This window comes from Triturus cristatus, chromosome 10 (assembly GCF_964204655.1).
Source record: "Triturus cristatus chromosome 10, aTriCri1.1, whole genome shotgun sequence".
Classification (NCBI taxonomy): domain Eukaryota; kingdom Metazoa; phylum Chordata; class Amphibia; order Caudata; family Salamandridae; genus Triturus; species Triturus cristatus.
This window is the reverse complement of record NC_140593.1, coordinates 1025635852-1025652297: the sequence shown is the minus strand read 5'-3', so window position 1 is coordinate 1025652297 and position 16446 is coordinate 1025635852. Positions and strand designations below refer to the sequence as shown.

The window sequence follows — 16446 nt, the reverse complement described above, 5'->3', positions numbered from 1 at the left end:
TTACATATATAATTTTATTATTTCCCGGGTCCCCGCACATGGGCGGGAATATTCAGTGCTTATGACTATTGATGAGGATCCCCTGGAAGAGAATATTGTGTTGAAAGTTTCCTCCGCATCATTTGGGTCCCAGAAAAACAGTCCTTTATGTTACAGGTCATTCACTTTTGCATAGATAGAATAGGTGTGCCTGAACCTCTTGTGCTATAAATTTCTTCTTCACTATATACAGATTATTCCTCTTTTTTGTCTCTGGTATCTCAGCAGGACAGAAGGATTGTATGACTTTGAAAGAAGAGTTGTCTATTCTTTACCAATGTCAATATTTTTTTCATCGGTCAAATCCGGTACCCAAAATGTGAGGATTGGGCTTCTTTTCTGTCCAGAACCTCTAATGGACTGTGGCATGTGTCCCCATATATTGAATCCTCATGTTTATCCCAGTAAGTCATCTCCGTGATCCAGTTGGTGATAAAGAGTGATGAGTCCACACTTTTGATTCTCACCAGGAGACCAAGTACTCTGATTTGGTTTTAGTGTATTGAGTTTCCCAAGACTTCTGTCCTGGATGCAAGGGTCAGACAGTAGTTTCAAACCCTAACCTGGCTGTTGTCCTGTGATCTTTCACCCTGTGTTCTACTGTGCAGTCTGTCCCTCCAACAAGTTTGTTCAACTTGTCAAACTGGTTATTCATGTGAAAGGGACTTCTTGATCCTTTCCATTTCTGCTTGGCAAAGTAAGGTCCACTGGAGAAGGAGTCCTTTTCGCCAATTAATGTTTGGCTCTTGTGGGTTAAAGCCCACTAGAAGTCACAATCACGCATGTTATTTCACTGTTTATGAAGTGTGAAGCAGTCCTAAATTCCACTGCTATGTCGCTACTCTTCCGCTTGCAGCAGCACCGTTCCCACAGTTACGAGCTCTATGGTTCCACCACACGGTCCCCCACTGCCTCCAAATTTTATAAGGACTCATTGACAGTCGGCTGGGCAAAAAAACTCTGCTTATTCTCCACTTACATAAAGCTCAGGCAATAGCAGCCACCTCGGTGGACAACTGGCCATGCCTCACCAGTGTGTTTTGTAGGAAGACCTCTTGAGAAACTGTTTCACATTAAGAAACTTAACTGAAGGAGAGAAAGACTGCTTTAACATTACCCTCTGGGCCTTGAACAATAATAACTTGGCATCCTGGTCTTTGAGGAGTTACAGGCCTATCGGGTTGTTTCCGTTGCAGATGTTGTGAGGGCCCAACAAGGAAATTCTTACTACAGCTGAACCCCAAAACCTTAGGAGACATTCAACCTAAGTGCTGTGGAATTCCATAGAGAAAGCACAAAAAACAGCTTCGGGTCTGTGTCAGACAGAAGCAGAAAAACAGGAGCCAATTATAGATATCACTGCCTGGCACCTTACATGTCCTAGTGTCATCACATCCTGGGTTAGTCGCAAATGAAGCTGCAAGGTGCAACCTGGCAACTCTGGAGAGCTTTTGCTGGGGTTAAAAGCTTCCTGGTCAAGGCTGGTACTTGTACAATATGCATAGGGAGAAGAATCTGAGAGAAGTTCCCATCAGAAATACCACAAATTATATGTTCTGCTATTATTTATTGGTCGTGTTAAAGCAAGAGCAAAGCAAGGCTACGAGATGATGGATCATTTATTGGTGTAAATGCCTATGTAAAAAAGGCAAATTCTTCCAGCGAGGAAACTATTTCACAAATCCTGACCAACCATGCTGCCTCGGTTAGAGATTTCATACAATTACTTTAGTTATACGTGAGTGAGTACGAGTCAATTATGACAGTGCGCTACTGCAAATGGAGTGCACAATGACGACAAGGGCTACAAAAGTTAATCCCAAACATAGATTATATGTCCTATAATTTACTAGCAGGTTTCAGAAGATAACTCTAAATTCAGTTTGAAATACGTAGTTTTTGTTCTTTAAATATGACAAGTGATCAATCAGATTAAATGTCTTAGTAATACACTTTAACTAGAACAACTAAAAACAAAGTAAAAACGCACCATTTGCCTGATCATCTTTTCTCGGAGGACTTCACGATCATGTTCGAGAATGCTCATTCTTTCTGATGCATCCATAACAAAGAAGATATCATGGATTTCATACAAAGCAGCTCGCAGCTGAAAAAAGCAAAATGTATATTACATTAGGATTTTATATACTTAATTTCAGCCTCAATTGGTACGTAGCTTAAAGTCAGGGCCATCAGAATTACAAGGCAGGAGAGCATAAGAAACGCCGCAGGGTTCACTAAACTATGCAACAAGAAAAGGCAAATTATGCAGCATAATGCGGCACATTTTTTGATTGCGTTATTTTGTAATTTTTACATATAGTAATACTGTCTGAGCAAAGATTTCACCTCCTTTGTCCCAGTTTAACAACTAAATATGGAAACAAGCAACTGAAAGGAGGACCAGCTAACCTTTGCGAAGGATCTTCCACTACAAGTGAACCAATCACCTTGTTTTTAATAACTTTTGATCCGTTTGAGATAGAAACACTTTTTTGTTAATCCATCATCTACTGCATAATCTGCAGATTCTATTTAGCAAATCTGACAAATCTATAATAATGCGAGAAAGAGCCGCGGCTTCAGAATCGCATAATTCCACTGGTACTACTGAAAATTCAAGCAATTCACTATATATTGGATGTAGCCTGGTTTACATAAAATAGTATATTGAAAAGTTTTATAAAATGGCAATAAATCTCCAGAATGGGTATTCTAACTAGTTCCAATGCTTTAAACATGGAGGATGTCAGAATATATTTTTCCACTTTTTACATTTTTTTTTAAAAAATCTCAACTTCCCCACTGTACCAACCACATACATTTCGTCCCTCACCCACTATCCCAAACACCCACAGAGTATTGGGGTGAGTGGGGAAGAGATAAATGATTCTCCCACACAGGCAAATTTCAGAAGATAGATCAGTATGGGATCTAGGAAGAACTTCCATGCTGGAAAACAATCTTTTCAATATCTTGCCCAAAAAAATAGATGCAATTCAAATTCTTGAAAAGCCTATTCCTGCAAACAGGACTAGAATGCCCTCACCACTTTTATACTGAGGGGAAAAAAGTTACTGAGATTTTGCTGTAATTACTTGTATTAATACATTACATTAACCTATCACTGAAGTGTCCAACTAAAACTGGGAACCATTGCAATAGAACGAGACTAACTACCTTAATGTTCCCCATTTAGACTCATTAAATGTATACCACTCTCCTATAGATATTCTACAAATATGGTGTAGCTAAGGTAAAAAAAAAAGAGCAGAAATTGGCACAACCCTTGGCAAAAGTGGTTTCCTTTTCCTCTTGAATACTGACTTTTATTCAGGGAGACATTAGCAGGGTAACAATCCCCCTTACTATAGCCATATGTCAGAAAAAAAGCCACTTCTTAGCCCCCACTGTGATTTGAGACAATGTAGTCTTTTTTTTAAAATATGTAATGAAAATGACAACCTTATAAAGGAGAGACATTTTAGCCTGAAATGGGCCAGCCATGCTCACCGATCACTAGGTATTAAAAGAAGGACACGAGAACCATTCATTACCTGAGCAAGAACTCTTTCTTGTAAAGAAGCATCTTGAGCAGACACAGCGCCTCTCTTCATAGGAACTTCGGACTGAAACATTTTCAAAAATTCTGCTGTGTCCTAATCAATCAGAACACAAACGGATGTGATTGATCAGATCAGATACAGGATACAAATGTAAATCATTTAGGAAACAATGTACATCTCTGAAATATCAAATGACACTAGGTATGAAAGATTTACATCAAATTACTTAAAAGACCATAACTCGGAATGTTGTCTGAATGAGGTCTGGCTGGTGGTCAGAAGTGCCGAGTGGGAAATGATAGGACAGAAGAGGTTGATTATTATGCAAGATAAAATACTTGCATAATGGGCAAGTTTAAAGATTGAACTCAAAATGGATAAGCATGTGAATGAAGAAATAAGTTACTTACCTGTAATGGTAGTTCAGTATTGGTATCTAAGATTTATATGCTTGAATCATCTGTCATCGAGCTGAGAGTCCTATAGTAACCTTGCAATTGCAGTCACATGTTAAACATAGCCTAGAGCTTGTAAAAATGGCATCCCATCATTTGACAAGAACCAAACTTCAGTCAAAAAGAGAAAATCAAACTGAAGACCACACCCAGAAAGACTCTGGACTATGTTTACCATGGAACTGCTAATGCGACAATACTATGGAGCATCCAACTCAACATGGATTATTCAAGCCTGTGAATCTATGAAAGATCTGGTAGTGAAAAAATAATGCTCTACCAGTGTGTTAAGTCTAATTGGCTTCATGGAATTATATAGGATGGCTTACAAATAGCTTGAGGCAAACAGTGTTAAACATTTCTCGTAAAAGAAGAAATCCAGTTACTAAGAATATTAATTTTGGAAGCAGGTAACAAGAACATAAAGTCTATTTCGAAGAAACCCTACCTTTTTTCTCAGGAAGCAAAATTACAGTGTAATTTCATCCAGTACTTACTCTAATGTTTGAACTGCTCAAAGGTGGGTCATTTGCCTGTCAAGACGGGTTGTGTACCACAAAGTTAATGTTGTCATTGGCTATACCATAGCAGACTGATTAAGAGAAGCAGGCAAACTACTTTAAATACCAAACTGTAGTTCTAGTGGAGATATGCTGGGAACGGTCAGGACCAGAAAGTTTATTACACTTGTGCTCTGCTGTGTTTACTGAATGGTTCACTACAGGTCAAATTCTCCTTAACTTCTGCAATACTATCCAGCCTTTGCACTAAAAGGACAGTGAATTTCAGATTCAGATGGACCAATGGTAAAAAACAAAGGTTTCATTACTTTCAAGATAAAATCAATTTTAAGAACAGATCCAGGATATTTTGTAAGATTTAACTTGTCACACAGGTGGCAAGTCACAAACTTTGGATGAAACAGCGACAGGAATAGTAATTTACAGGAGAGCAATCTAAAATGTACTCACATGCACAGTTTTCTTCAGCTGCTTCAACTTATCTGTTTGCATAAGCCTCCGCGTAAGGAATCCCTTTGCCAAAGCAGTAACTTTGTTCAATTTAATCTGCATACCTTGACTGAAAACCTTAAAATGTGAAAAAAAACTTCATTAAAATGACACATTTTTGAACATTTAAAACCTATACAAATTGCTGATTTATTCTCAAATGAATCAGAAGTGTCTTTATTGAGGTTTTCAATTAGGAGCATAAAACATAGACCACTGGAGCGTTATGTGAATGTATTCACATGCTGCTTTTCGGTTGCGTGCTTGTGGGTCTCACGGTCACACACACACACACGGTCACACACACACACGGACACACACACACACACACACACACACACGGACACACACACACACACGCACGCACGCACACACACTAAAGAAGTGCAGAAAAGAACAGCCCCCAGAAAATAGTGCTTGACACCAATAAAATGAAAAACTATTGGTTGTAGGGAGGGATTGAGAAATATCAATCAAGGAATCCTACCACATTTCAAGGAAACCATGCGCCACAAACACACAGGTATTAAATACCAAAACAATGTTAAAATCTGAATTGCCCAGGCAATTCCACATAACTGAATGCCACAATTAACAGCCATGGCATACAATAAAGGAACATCCAGTGAAGGGGTCTCCAACCTTTTTGTAGTAAGACTTCTTATGTTCAATGGAAATCATCCAGAGCTACTAATATTGTTAGTGTTGTCACCACATCAGACACGATTACATTGCTGGCCAACCTCTTCGAGTCAATCAGCAGTGATCATCTCAATGCACCAGGCAGGGTTACCAGCAGTAAAGTAAAACATTTTTTTTTTTTTTTAATCTTTAGCAATTTGCAATGCTTCTACATGAGTAACACGCAACAGCCATAACCTAATGCTCCTGGCACCTATGTAATAAGTCTCTACCTCAGCATGATGCATCACTCAAATGTTTTGTAAAGTGCACGTGCACCCTAAAAGAGGTGTTGGCGCTGAGATAACATGCGTTTATTGTTACCCTATTCAAAGGCTGAATTGGAAATTCAATCATTTTTCTCCAAACATCAGCATATGAGTTCTGAAAATACACACATTTTCATCATGAATGCACTTTCTAATTTTGGTGTATATATAAGTAACATACCTTTAACTGCAATTATCCAGTATTGGTATCTTTCATAGATTCACATGGTTGAATCATTCCCCATCGAAGTGGGAGTTCCCAGTACCATAATCAAGCAGTATGATAACATTATCATAGGCTATAATGGCCCTAGGCCATCAGTTTAATAGCCTATTTATGTCCTTTTTTTAAACGGATCAGATTTCAACTATAACTAATAAGCTGTAGCACCCTTTACAACATTCCTCAGAAAGGCCGAGTCCCTCAGATTTTTAAGCACAAGTGGGAGTAATATCCCATTCTTAAGTGGAACCATAAGGAGGAGGGTGGGTCTCATGTGCATCTATGAAAGATACCAATGCTGGATAACTGCAGTTACAGTTAAGCAACTTATTTTCTTATCCAGTATAGCGTATCTTTCATAGATTCACATGCTTGAATCACAATAGCAAGCAGTATCATGAAAAATTATAGTACCCTTAGCGGATGGTGGGTAACATTAATATACATTTGCAGAGAATGCATTTCAAGAGTGTAAACATTGAAATACACATATCTACATATATAAACATGAAAACATCTTCATTATCTACATTCAGATAGGTGAAATTGAGAGCATGGTTAAGCAGCCATATACCGACGTTTGGAAAAATGTAACCTTTTGAACACTTTCGGGCTACTTGGGAGCGATCAACAGGAGAAGACAGTGCTCTGTCTTCATCTTGGTGAGGACTCTGGGAATCAGTTGAATGTGGGGGCGGGGGGGGGGGGGGGGTCTCACGTATAAATCCCGGACCAGCACATCAAAAGGGCATTCTCCCAAGACCCGTAGAGTGGAGATCAACTGGTGTAGAACTGCCATTTGGTAAAGGTTTGCGCCGCAAAGAGATCCAGCGCTGGTTTCCCCCACAATGAGAATACCCTGTTCAGCTGCTGTTGGCAGAGTTCCCACTCATGGTAGAGGTCTCTGGTCCTGCTTAGGGCATCTGCAAGCGTGTTCTCGGCTCCACACAGATGCTCAGCCTTTATGGATATTTTGTGAGCCAATCCAAAGCTCTTGGGCTTCCTGAAATAGCATGAGGGATCAGGTTCCTCCTGGTTTGATGACATAATACATGCTGATCGTATGGTCAGTACGAACCAGCAGGGAGGATTTCACAATCCGTGGGAGGAAAGCCTGCAGGGTGAGAAAAATTACTTTGAGCTCCAAGTTGTTGATGTGTAGAGACTTTTGACTTGTCGACCACCTTCCCTGGGTCTTCAGGTCTTGCCGGTGGCCTCCTCAGTCCTCCATAGAGGCATCCACAGTGATGATGAAATCCGACACTAGCTGTAGAAACGTGAGGCCTTGAGAGAGATGTGGTATGTGAGACCACCATGCCAGCGTGGGTAACATCCAAAGAGTAATGGAGATCAAGTCCTTGAAGGACCCCTCCAACTGGATCTACTGGAGCTGTGATTCCTCTTGTACCGGTCTCATCTTGAGGCGCGCCCAGGGGACCAAATTTATTGCTGAGGAGATCATGCCTAGCAGCGACTTGAACAGCCTCACAGAAAAACACTGTTTTCCTGCAATGCTGTGAGCCGAGTGTACCAGCCTTGTTTGTCTGTCTAAGAGAGGAAGGCTTTAGTTAGAATGGTGTTGAGATAGGCTCGGAGAAAAGCCATGGTCTGATTGGGAGTGGTGGAGGACTATTGCCAACTGACAGTGAGGCCCAGCTTGAAAAACAGCGAGAGACAGGCTTTTGTTGACTTGGCACCTTGTCCTGGTGTTGAGGATTTTAGCAGCCAGTCAGGTAAGGGAATACCTGATGACCTTGCTTCCTAAGTGCTGCTGCTACTGGGGTCATGCACTTGGTGAATATGCGAGGTGCGGACTTGAGACCGAAGGGAAGGACCATGAATTGGTAATGGTTACCAGCTACCGTGAAACTATGATATTTGCGGTGTTTGGGATGGATGGGGAAATGTAAGTAAGAGTCTTCCAGATCTAGAGATGTCATGAAGTCTATGCTGTTGAGGCGATGAAGAATGTCACAGAGAGTTTTTAACCGGAAGGATTGCTTGCAGAGGAATTTGTTGAGCTTCCTGCGATCCAGGATCAGTCTTAACTCACCTGATTTCTAGCGGATGAGGAAAAAATGGGGGTAGAATCCTTTTTCCTTCTGCGCCCCTAGGACCTTACCTATTGCTCCCTTGGAGAGCATTAAGAGACTTTCCTTCTGCAATAAGTGAAGACGAGGGGGAGGGGCTCTCTTTGGCAAAGTAGTTGGTGGCCTTTCTGTAAACTCCAGGGTATGGCCATAGGTGACAAGGTTCAATACCCATCTGTCTGAGGTGATGGTTTGCCAATGCAGGAGGAAATGGGATATTTTTGCACCCATTGTATGAGAGGATGTTGTAGCTGGTACCTGGATCATATCACATCTGGTAGTCATAGCAGCCTAGAATGGTGAGGGAGTTGGCTGTACGCATTGCAATTACAAACATGGTTGAAAATCTCTTCCTGATGTTATCCAAACGGCGCCTTTCGTCAGGTGGTATGGAAATGAGACTAGACAGATTTTTAGACCTCCGATGCGCCGCCTAAGCGATCACTGATTAAGACTTGGGGTGTTCTGTCAGACATGACGGGTAGTCTTCAGGCGCTTTGCACTTTTTAGGTATCGCGCCTAACGTTGCAGTGCGGAGCACTGCTCACGCAGCGCGATACATTTAGTAGGTGAAAAGCGGGGTTTGAGAGAGTGACCTAGGAATCGCACACGCTTGTGCGTGTGCTTTCCCTTTTGTGGCCCGCTATTGGCCTTTACGTGCCTCTTGTAATGAAAGTCAGCACGCAATAGGCCAAAGGCGGGCGCACTGCTCAACCCACGGCCTATCGGTGTCTGTTACGAGCACTGGCCGTCATGTGGTTTCAATTATCGTGCCCAGACATGGGCACGATAATTGAAACCACATGGCTCACAGTGGCGCGCGCGCGCACCACTCGCAGGCTTCTTTGGTTTTTTTGATCCATTTCACAGGGAAGCGTGGTGCAGTAGCGTGAGCCATATTAAAAGATTGAGGAGCACTGTACAAGTTTGAAGGTAGTGACAGTAAATGTAAGTGGGGTGACTTCTGAGAGGGATTGTGGGCTATTTAGTATGTCATGCATAACTCGACGCCTCGCCACGGGTAGTAAGTGGTATGTAAATGCAATTAAAACTGAGTGCAGCTGGAAGTGTGCGACGCACCGGTTCCTATTGTTTGATCTTTTTGGAGATGCATTGCCTTCAGTGTTTCTTTGCCTCCTATTACATTGGTCTCGGACACTTCATTAGCCCAAATGTGCCTCATCTACTTTCTTGCTGGCGCGCTTTCTGTTCTCTGATTCTTAACACCTCATCTCTGTCCTCACAGTGAGGCGCTGTGCTACAGGTGGGGTGGACCGGAGCAGAAGCCTTTTACCAATGTAAATCAGTGACCATTAGATATGCAGCTGGCCATGGACCTTATACTTGGGTGACTGTTACAGGGACTTGTGCTCCTGACAACAATGAGAATAGCGCTGATGATACTAATGGACTAATGCTGATGCCAACAATGAGAATAGCGCTGATGATACCAATGGGACTAGTGCCCATGACAACAATGAGAATAGCGCTGATGATAACTATGGGACTAGTGCTCCTGACAACAATGAGAATAGCGCTGATGATACCAATGGGACTAGTGCCGATGCCAACAATGAGAACAGCGCTGATAACAATGGGATTAGTGCCCATGCCAACAATGAGAATAGCGCTGATGATACCAATGGGACTAGTGCCGATGCCAACAATGAGAATAGCGCTGATGATACCAATGGGACTAGTACCGATGTCAACAATGAGAATAGCAGTGATGATAAAGGGACTAGTGCCCATGACAACAATGAGAATAGCGCTGATGATACCAATGGGACTAGTGCCCAAGACAACAATAAGAATAGCGCGGATGATACCAATGGGACTAGTGCCCATGACAACAATGAGAATAGCGCGGATGATACCAATGGAACTATTGTTCCTGACAACAATGAGAATAGCGCTGATGATACCAATGAGACTAGTGCCCATGACAACAATGAGAATAGCGCTGATGATACCAATGGGACTAGTGCCGATGCCAAAAATGAGAATAGCGCTGATGATACCAATGGGACTAGTGCCCATGCCAACAATGAGAATAGCGCTGATGATACCAATGGGAGTAGTGCCGATGCCAACAATGAGAATAGCGCTGATGATACCAATGGGACTAGTGCCGATGCCAACAATGAGAATAGCGCTCATGATAACAATGGAACTAGTGCCGATGCCAACGAGAATAGCGCTATGATACCAATGGGACTAGTGCCGATGCCAACAATGAGAATAGCAGTGATGATACCAATGGGACTAGTGCCTATGCCAACAATGACAATAGCAGTGATGATACCAATGGGACTAGTGCCCATGACAACAATGAGAATAGCGCTGATGATACCAATTGGACTAGTGCCGATGCCAACAATGAGAATAGTGCTGTTGATAACAATGGGACTAGTGCAGATGCCAACAATGAGAATAGCACTGATGATAACAATGGGACTAGTGCCGATTCCAACAATGAGAATAGCACTGATAACAATGGGACTATTGCCCATGATAACAATGAGAATGGCACTGATGATAATGGGACTAGTGCTCCTGACAACAATGAGAATAGCCCTGATAGCAACGGGACTAGTGGTGATGATAACAATGAAAATAGCTCTGATGACAACAATGAGAATAGCACTGATGATAACAATGACTATAGCTCTGATGATAACAGTGGGACTAGTGCTATCGAGAACAGTGAGAATAGCGCTGACTACAATGAGACTAGTGCTGATGACAACACTAATGACAACAACGAAAATAGCACTGATGATAACAATGAGACTAGTGCCGATGACAAAAATAAGAATAGCGCTGATGAGAACAGGACTAGTGCAAATGGCAAAACTGCATGATTAAGAGACTGTTACTCAGGGTCCGCGCTGCTCATTCATAGGAGACACTGTCCTGGACTCACATGCCTCTCATCAGTGTGCACACTGGTCTTTAACCATATTCCTCCAACAGATTCTAGCACATTATTACAGGTTAATATGTTCCTTGTGAGGCCTCCTGACTCCTGCCATTGGGAATTAGGTTCTGCCACTATGTTGATTATAATTCCAGTGCTAGAGCATTGTGCTTTTGGGAGATGATGTGGTCCGTCGGCTAGACTGGCGACTTTGGTGCTGGAAACCAGGGTTCGAGCCTCTGGGTCGCGTCCACATCCTGTGATTCTGGGCAAATCACTTAATCTCCCCGTGCCTGAATGTGTAATGTAAATACGGTGCTCATGTAAAGCGCTTCAATACCTTCGGGTCGAGTTCGCGCTATATAAATATGCAGGAAAAAAAAAAAACACAAAGCCATCTCGTGCTTTACCTGTACTGGTTTGTTTTTGTAAGTAACGTTAAATGAGCCAGTATGCGCTGTGGAAAGGGCTTTCGGTAACAACAAGCATTTGCAATGCAACAGGTCTCGCATTTACGCGAGTTTGACCTATTAGCATTGTAAATGACAATGGCTTTTATTTAGGTTTCAAAAACCAAAACAGAAATAAAAAGCAATGTCATTTACAATCAAAATAGCTCAAACTCTCGCAAATGCAAGACCTATTGCATTGCAAATGCTTGTTATTGATGCATGGAAGGACAGCTGCTACAGTGGTACGGTTTTTCATGACCTTTATACTCTCTCCTGTCAAATGTAGTCCACGATTGGAATAGAGCCTTCTGATCTTCTGGCCTTCCCTTTGAAATCGTAGAGAAAGCAGTCGGGCTGCTTCACCGATATAGGGAGATGAAACCTGGTTGTCGCTTTCTCCAGTGAATCGGCCGGGTGCTGTGGAGGTAGGGACAGAGTTGGAAGCACATCGTCATCCCATTTATCTAGAGGTGGTTGAATGTCTGAAATTTCACCCTCTCCTTTGTCCGCTTTGGTGTGCAGTCTAAGGGCATTGCTGGTTTTATTAGTGCTCATCCGAGGGGTAATAGTCGCCCGTCGCCCCACCTGTTCTGATGGCCGCTGACCACCACTGAATGAAGTGGCGTACAGAATATTAGCATAGAGAACAATTTTGTGGAGTGGCATAGAGTGGAATTAGTGCAGAGTGGCGTGGAGTGTAGTGTACCCCAGGGCCCCCATGGCCCAGCAGACTCCCCACTTGGTGCAGGAGCCAGCATTACTCCTGCCAGGAGGAAGCAGCTATTTATGCCTGCTCCCTCTGGGCAGGAGCAGTATCTGTTCCGTTTCCTTGCCTGCAGGAGTGCGGGCAGGGAAACAGAACAGAAGTCTGCTACCAGCCGGTGGGAGCATGTTTAAATCTCTCGCCAGCTGGGAACAAACTTGACTTCCCTGCCCGCACTACTGGAGACGGCGAAGGCGTGTTAGCTCCAGTTTAGTTTGAGAATTAAAAATGCTCCTGCCATGCGAGAACAAACGGGTTTTCCAGCAGGGAAAGAACTGTGTCTCGGGGGTGGACTCCCCAGAACACAGTAACTGAGGCGACTCTGGGAGATTGAGTCCCCCGGGACTTTAAAGAACCCCGCCACTTAAACTTAGTTTTGGTCCCAGGGATGGGGTCCCCCGAGACCTACAATGTCTTGGGAAAGTGGGTGGGGCGCGTGCCCCCTTCCCCGCTTTTTTTAACCAATCAGCTCAGGGGGAATGGGGTGATCTGGGCCTAGAGAGGCTAGGGGTGGGGGCTGCCCTCTCCATATTATTACACAGCCCCAGGGGATAGTGCCCCCGGGGAGGAGGACCCCCATTCCCATAAGTGAATGGAGGTTCGAATTGCCAATTATTTTTTGGGGCCCTACAGATGGGGGTGGGTGTTGTCCCTCTGGGCCCTCCAGGGCGCTGCAGGGTGGGGTAACCCCAACCCTGCCCCCCTTATATAACTTTTTTTTCAAAATTCAGGACAGGAGACTGAGTCTACGGGTCCTGTAATGGCTGGCAGCAATATTTTTCTCATGTTGCTGGTAGCCAATCAGAGCACTCACCCCGCAGGACCGAATTGGCCCAATGGAAAAAAGTTCCCTGGCCCAATCACAACGATCTATTTTTTAAGCTCGAGTTCGAAGGACTCTAGCGAGAGTCCTGCGAACCCAATGTACAAATATTTTTAAACCTTAATTTCTCAAAACACTACTGACGGATGTACATCAAATTACAGAAAGCACAATATGCGAATTAGGATCTATCTTCCAGACAAATTCGGTTCAATTCTGTTGATCAGTTTTTTGCGGTAGCGCTGTATAAAAGGAATGGGAAATGCATGTGGATTTTGCATTTTGGGGCCCCCACTTCCTTTTTCTCAGCCCCTCTTTGATGGATCACCCTAGAACTTTCCATGCTCAAACTAGTCAAAAAGTAGCACTTTTTGGGAAAGTATTTTCAAGATTAGTTCAACAGCACCAAAGGTATTAGCAAAAGGCATTTCTATAGAAACGCTGGTGTGGTGTGTGTCTCTCTCTCTATATATAAATGATGATGGATCTAAGATAGCTGTACAATTGTTTGAAGCTAATAAAAACAACTTAAAAAAACGATTTGTGCCAATATGATTTGGCAGTCTGTTGCTATTTAGCCACTATGCAAATTGTACTGTGGGCATGTTTGCCTTTTTAAATTTGTTGGTCTTTGTTTTGTTGTTGGGCACTCACCTACTTTAACCTTTTGGTGTCAAAGGCATCTTAACTTCCCTTCTCTCAATCATATGTCAGATATTTAAATGGATGAATCCCCAGGAACAAGCAACCACCATCTTTAAAAAAAGACAGCATTGTTGGAGAATCGTTTCATGTTGGAAGTTAAATGTTACATTTTCATTATTAGCTTAATAGCGTTCCCCTATGGCTATTCCTGCGACTTCCAAACTACCCATCTTACCCTATCTCAAACATTCTTAGTAGCTTTTTTGTCAGCTGAACAGCTCCAGTTATTGGTCTGTATGCAGGAGGCTCTTATCCATGCAGAATCCGAAAGCAGGCAGATTTTGCTTTCTGTAAAACTGCATTTAGTGTACAAATGCTGCCAGTAGACCAGTCTTCTCAAATCCCACTAAGTTAATTTTAACTCACTTTCACCGAGAGACACCTGAAACAAATTAAACTAAAAATAACCAGATAGTAAAACACAGCTCTTCAATTAAATTCAATTGTAAGAAATTTATTACCGAATGTTGATGATCTTTCCCACTGCACAACCTACAAGTCTCAGTCAAGAAAGTAGTTAATGTATACACTTTTGTGATTAAAGTTATCATGGATTGAGGTTTCAAGAAATAAAAAATGCTATTGTTTAGTTTGTTTTTAAAAACTGCGACTGGGTTCATTTTGTTTGGTCTTGTGCCCATTGACAGGCTTCCTGTCACTCCAGATAACATGGTTAAGACTGTTCTGCATCACATTTCATTTTCCATGTGTTTGTTCACTATTCTCCTATCAGGCCCCCAAGGTCCTCACTGTAGAATTTTATTTTGTTCCCAAACGTCAGTCAGTTAAAGTGGAGAGGTGAGGGATGAGATGGGCATGGGTCGTATAGAGGCTTGACCTTCTTGTAATCACTAGCATTGTGAAAATTTGCTTCCAGGGTCAATGGGATTAATTAAAGGCAATCTTCATTTCTTTTTAGGTTTCACCTGGACAGCGTTTGCGATGTGCTTGTGAAATCTGTTGTATTCAATATAAATTGTAAAAGGGCTTACATTCCGCCCCCTTGCTTTTCATTGGTTCCTGTGATTGCCACTTACTTTTCCTCCGTTTCCATTGGCTGTAGCATACGGTTTCCAGTTGTTCCTCATGTGCTTCTCTTATCAGTATCCCACAGCACAAGTACTGTTTCTGCCCAGTTTTGGGGACGTTTTTTTTTTCTTTTCTTTTATTTTAGTCTACATAATCACTCCCTGGCTGCATGCTTTTTAAGTGTGCTTGTTGGCTCAATTTTTTTTGCTTTGTCTAACACCTGCACGCAACCTGCACTTCTGACCCAAATGTGCTCACCTCCAACGAGACCGCCAAAAAAACGCTATATGAAGCACTATTTTATCATTAAACACAGCTCCTGTCCCCATACACATCTCAATCTCAGTGACCAGGCAAAGCAATGTTGTACTAAATTAGGTAATAGTATCAACCATTCTTTAGAGCACTTATATTTTGCCTTATAAAGCTGCCAAAACCTAAAAAGCCATGTTCACATGATCCTAACATGGCCACTGCTGGACGTATGCACTTGTACGCACTCACTGTCAGGGCAGTGCTGCAGTCTGTGCCCTGTAGGGCCTTCACGTGGTGCTGCATTGTGACCAGTGACAGCTCTGGCCTGTGCACGGAACATGAGGAAGAGGCGCTTCCTGAGTGCAGACACATTTGCAAGGAAAGATTTGTTCTACAATAAACATGAGGCTGCGCAATCCCCCCTGTGGGTCTATGGCTACTGTGTGCACTTTTGTCTGCAGCCTGCACTTTCAGCACTGCAACAGGGAATGTTACTGATGAGTGTCATGACTCCAGAGGGGAAAGCTTTTACAAATCTCATGTCAATCATGATCATGTGCCCTCAGTTTGTGTCACACCATTCTTAGTTTGTGTGCTACCCAATATACTGGCACACGCCACACTCTTTCCCATTTGTCACTTTTGACAACGTATACCGTTCTGTGACTGACCGTGTGCGCCGTATGCAACTTTAGCTTTGTGTGTCTGTTAGGGTCACTATTATATTGTACCTGCACTACCGCCCCAAACGCACTCACCTTAGAGGAGACAGGCAAAAATGCAATATGAAGCACTACTTTTATCATTAAAAACAGCTCCTGTCCCCACACGCACCTCAATATCAGTGATCAGGCAAAGCAATGTTGTACTAAATTAAGTCATAGTAACAACCGTTCTTTAGAGCACTTATATTCCGCCTTATGAAGCGGTCATTATTATGGTTTGAACGTTCTTCGTTCCCAAATATAGAAAGCTCCTTCTTTGTGATAATCCCACAGTCTGGCACCTACACAAATCTTGTATTATACCAAGCGCTGAGAGGGTACAGGGATTACACGCACACATTTTCATCCCTCAATTATCTGGGGTGCAGGTCACTGGCCTATATAAGCTGCCTGCCAAAAAGCTGGTCTTCCCACTCCTTGGTCAGCAGTTTCATTAAAGCT

General features: G+C 42.7%; 1 protein-coding gene across 6 annotated transcripts in view; it reads right to left on the bottom strand.

Moving 5' to 3' along the window:
- CCP110 (centriolar coiled-coil protein 110) overlaps positions 1–16446 on the bottom strand; it is a 391171-nt gene that overhangs the window by 96181 nt on the left and 278544 nt on the right. For all 6 annotated transcript variants that reach the window (XM_085629056.1, XM_085629058.1, XM_085629057.1 and 3 more), the window contains 3 exons: positions 5032–5148; positions 3597–3698; positions 2030–2146 (listed from right to left, as the gene is read on the bottom strand). In XM_085629056.1, the coding sequence (XP_085485182.1) occupies positions 2030–2146; positions 3597–3698; positions 5032–5148 (336 nt within the window). The remainder of the gene's footprint in view (positions 1–2029; positions 2147–3596; positions 3699–5031; positions 5149–16446) is intronic.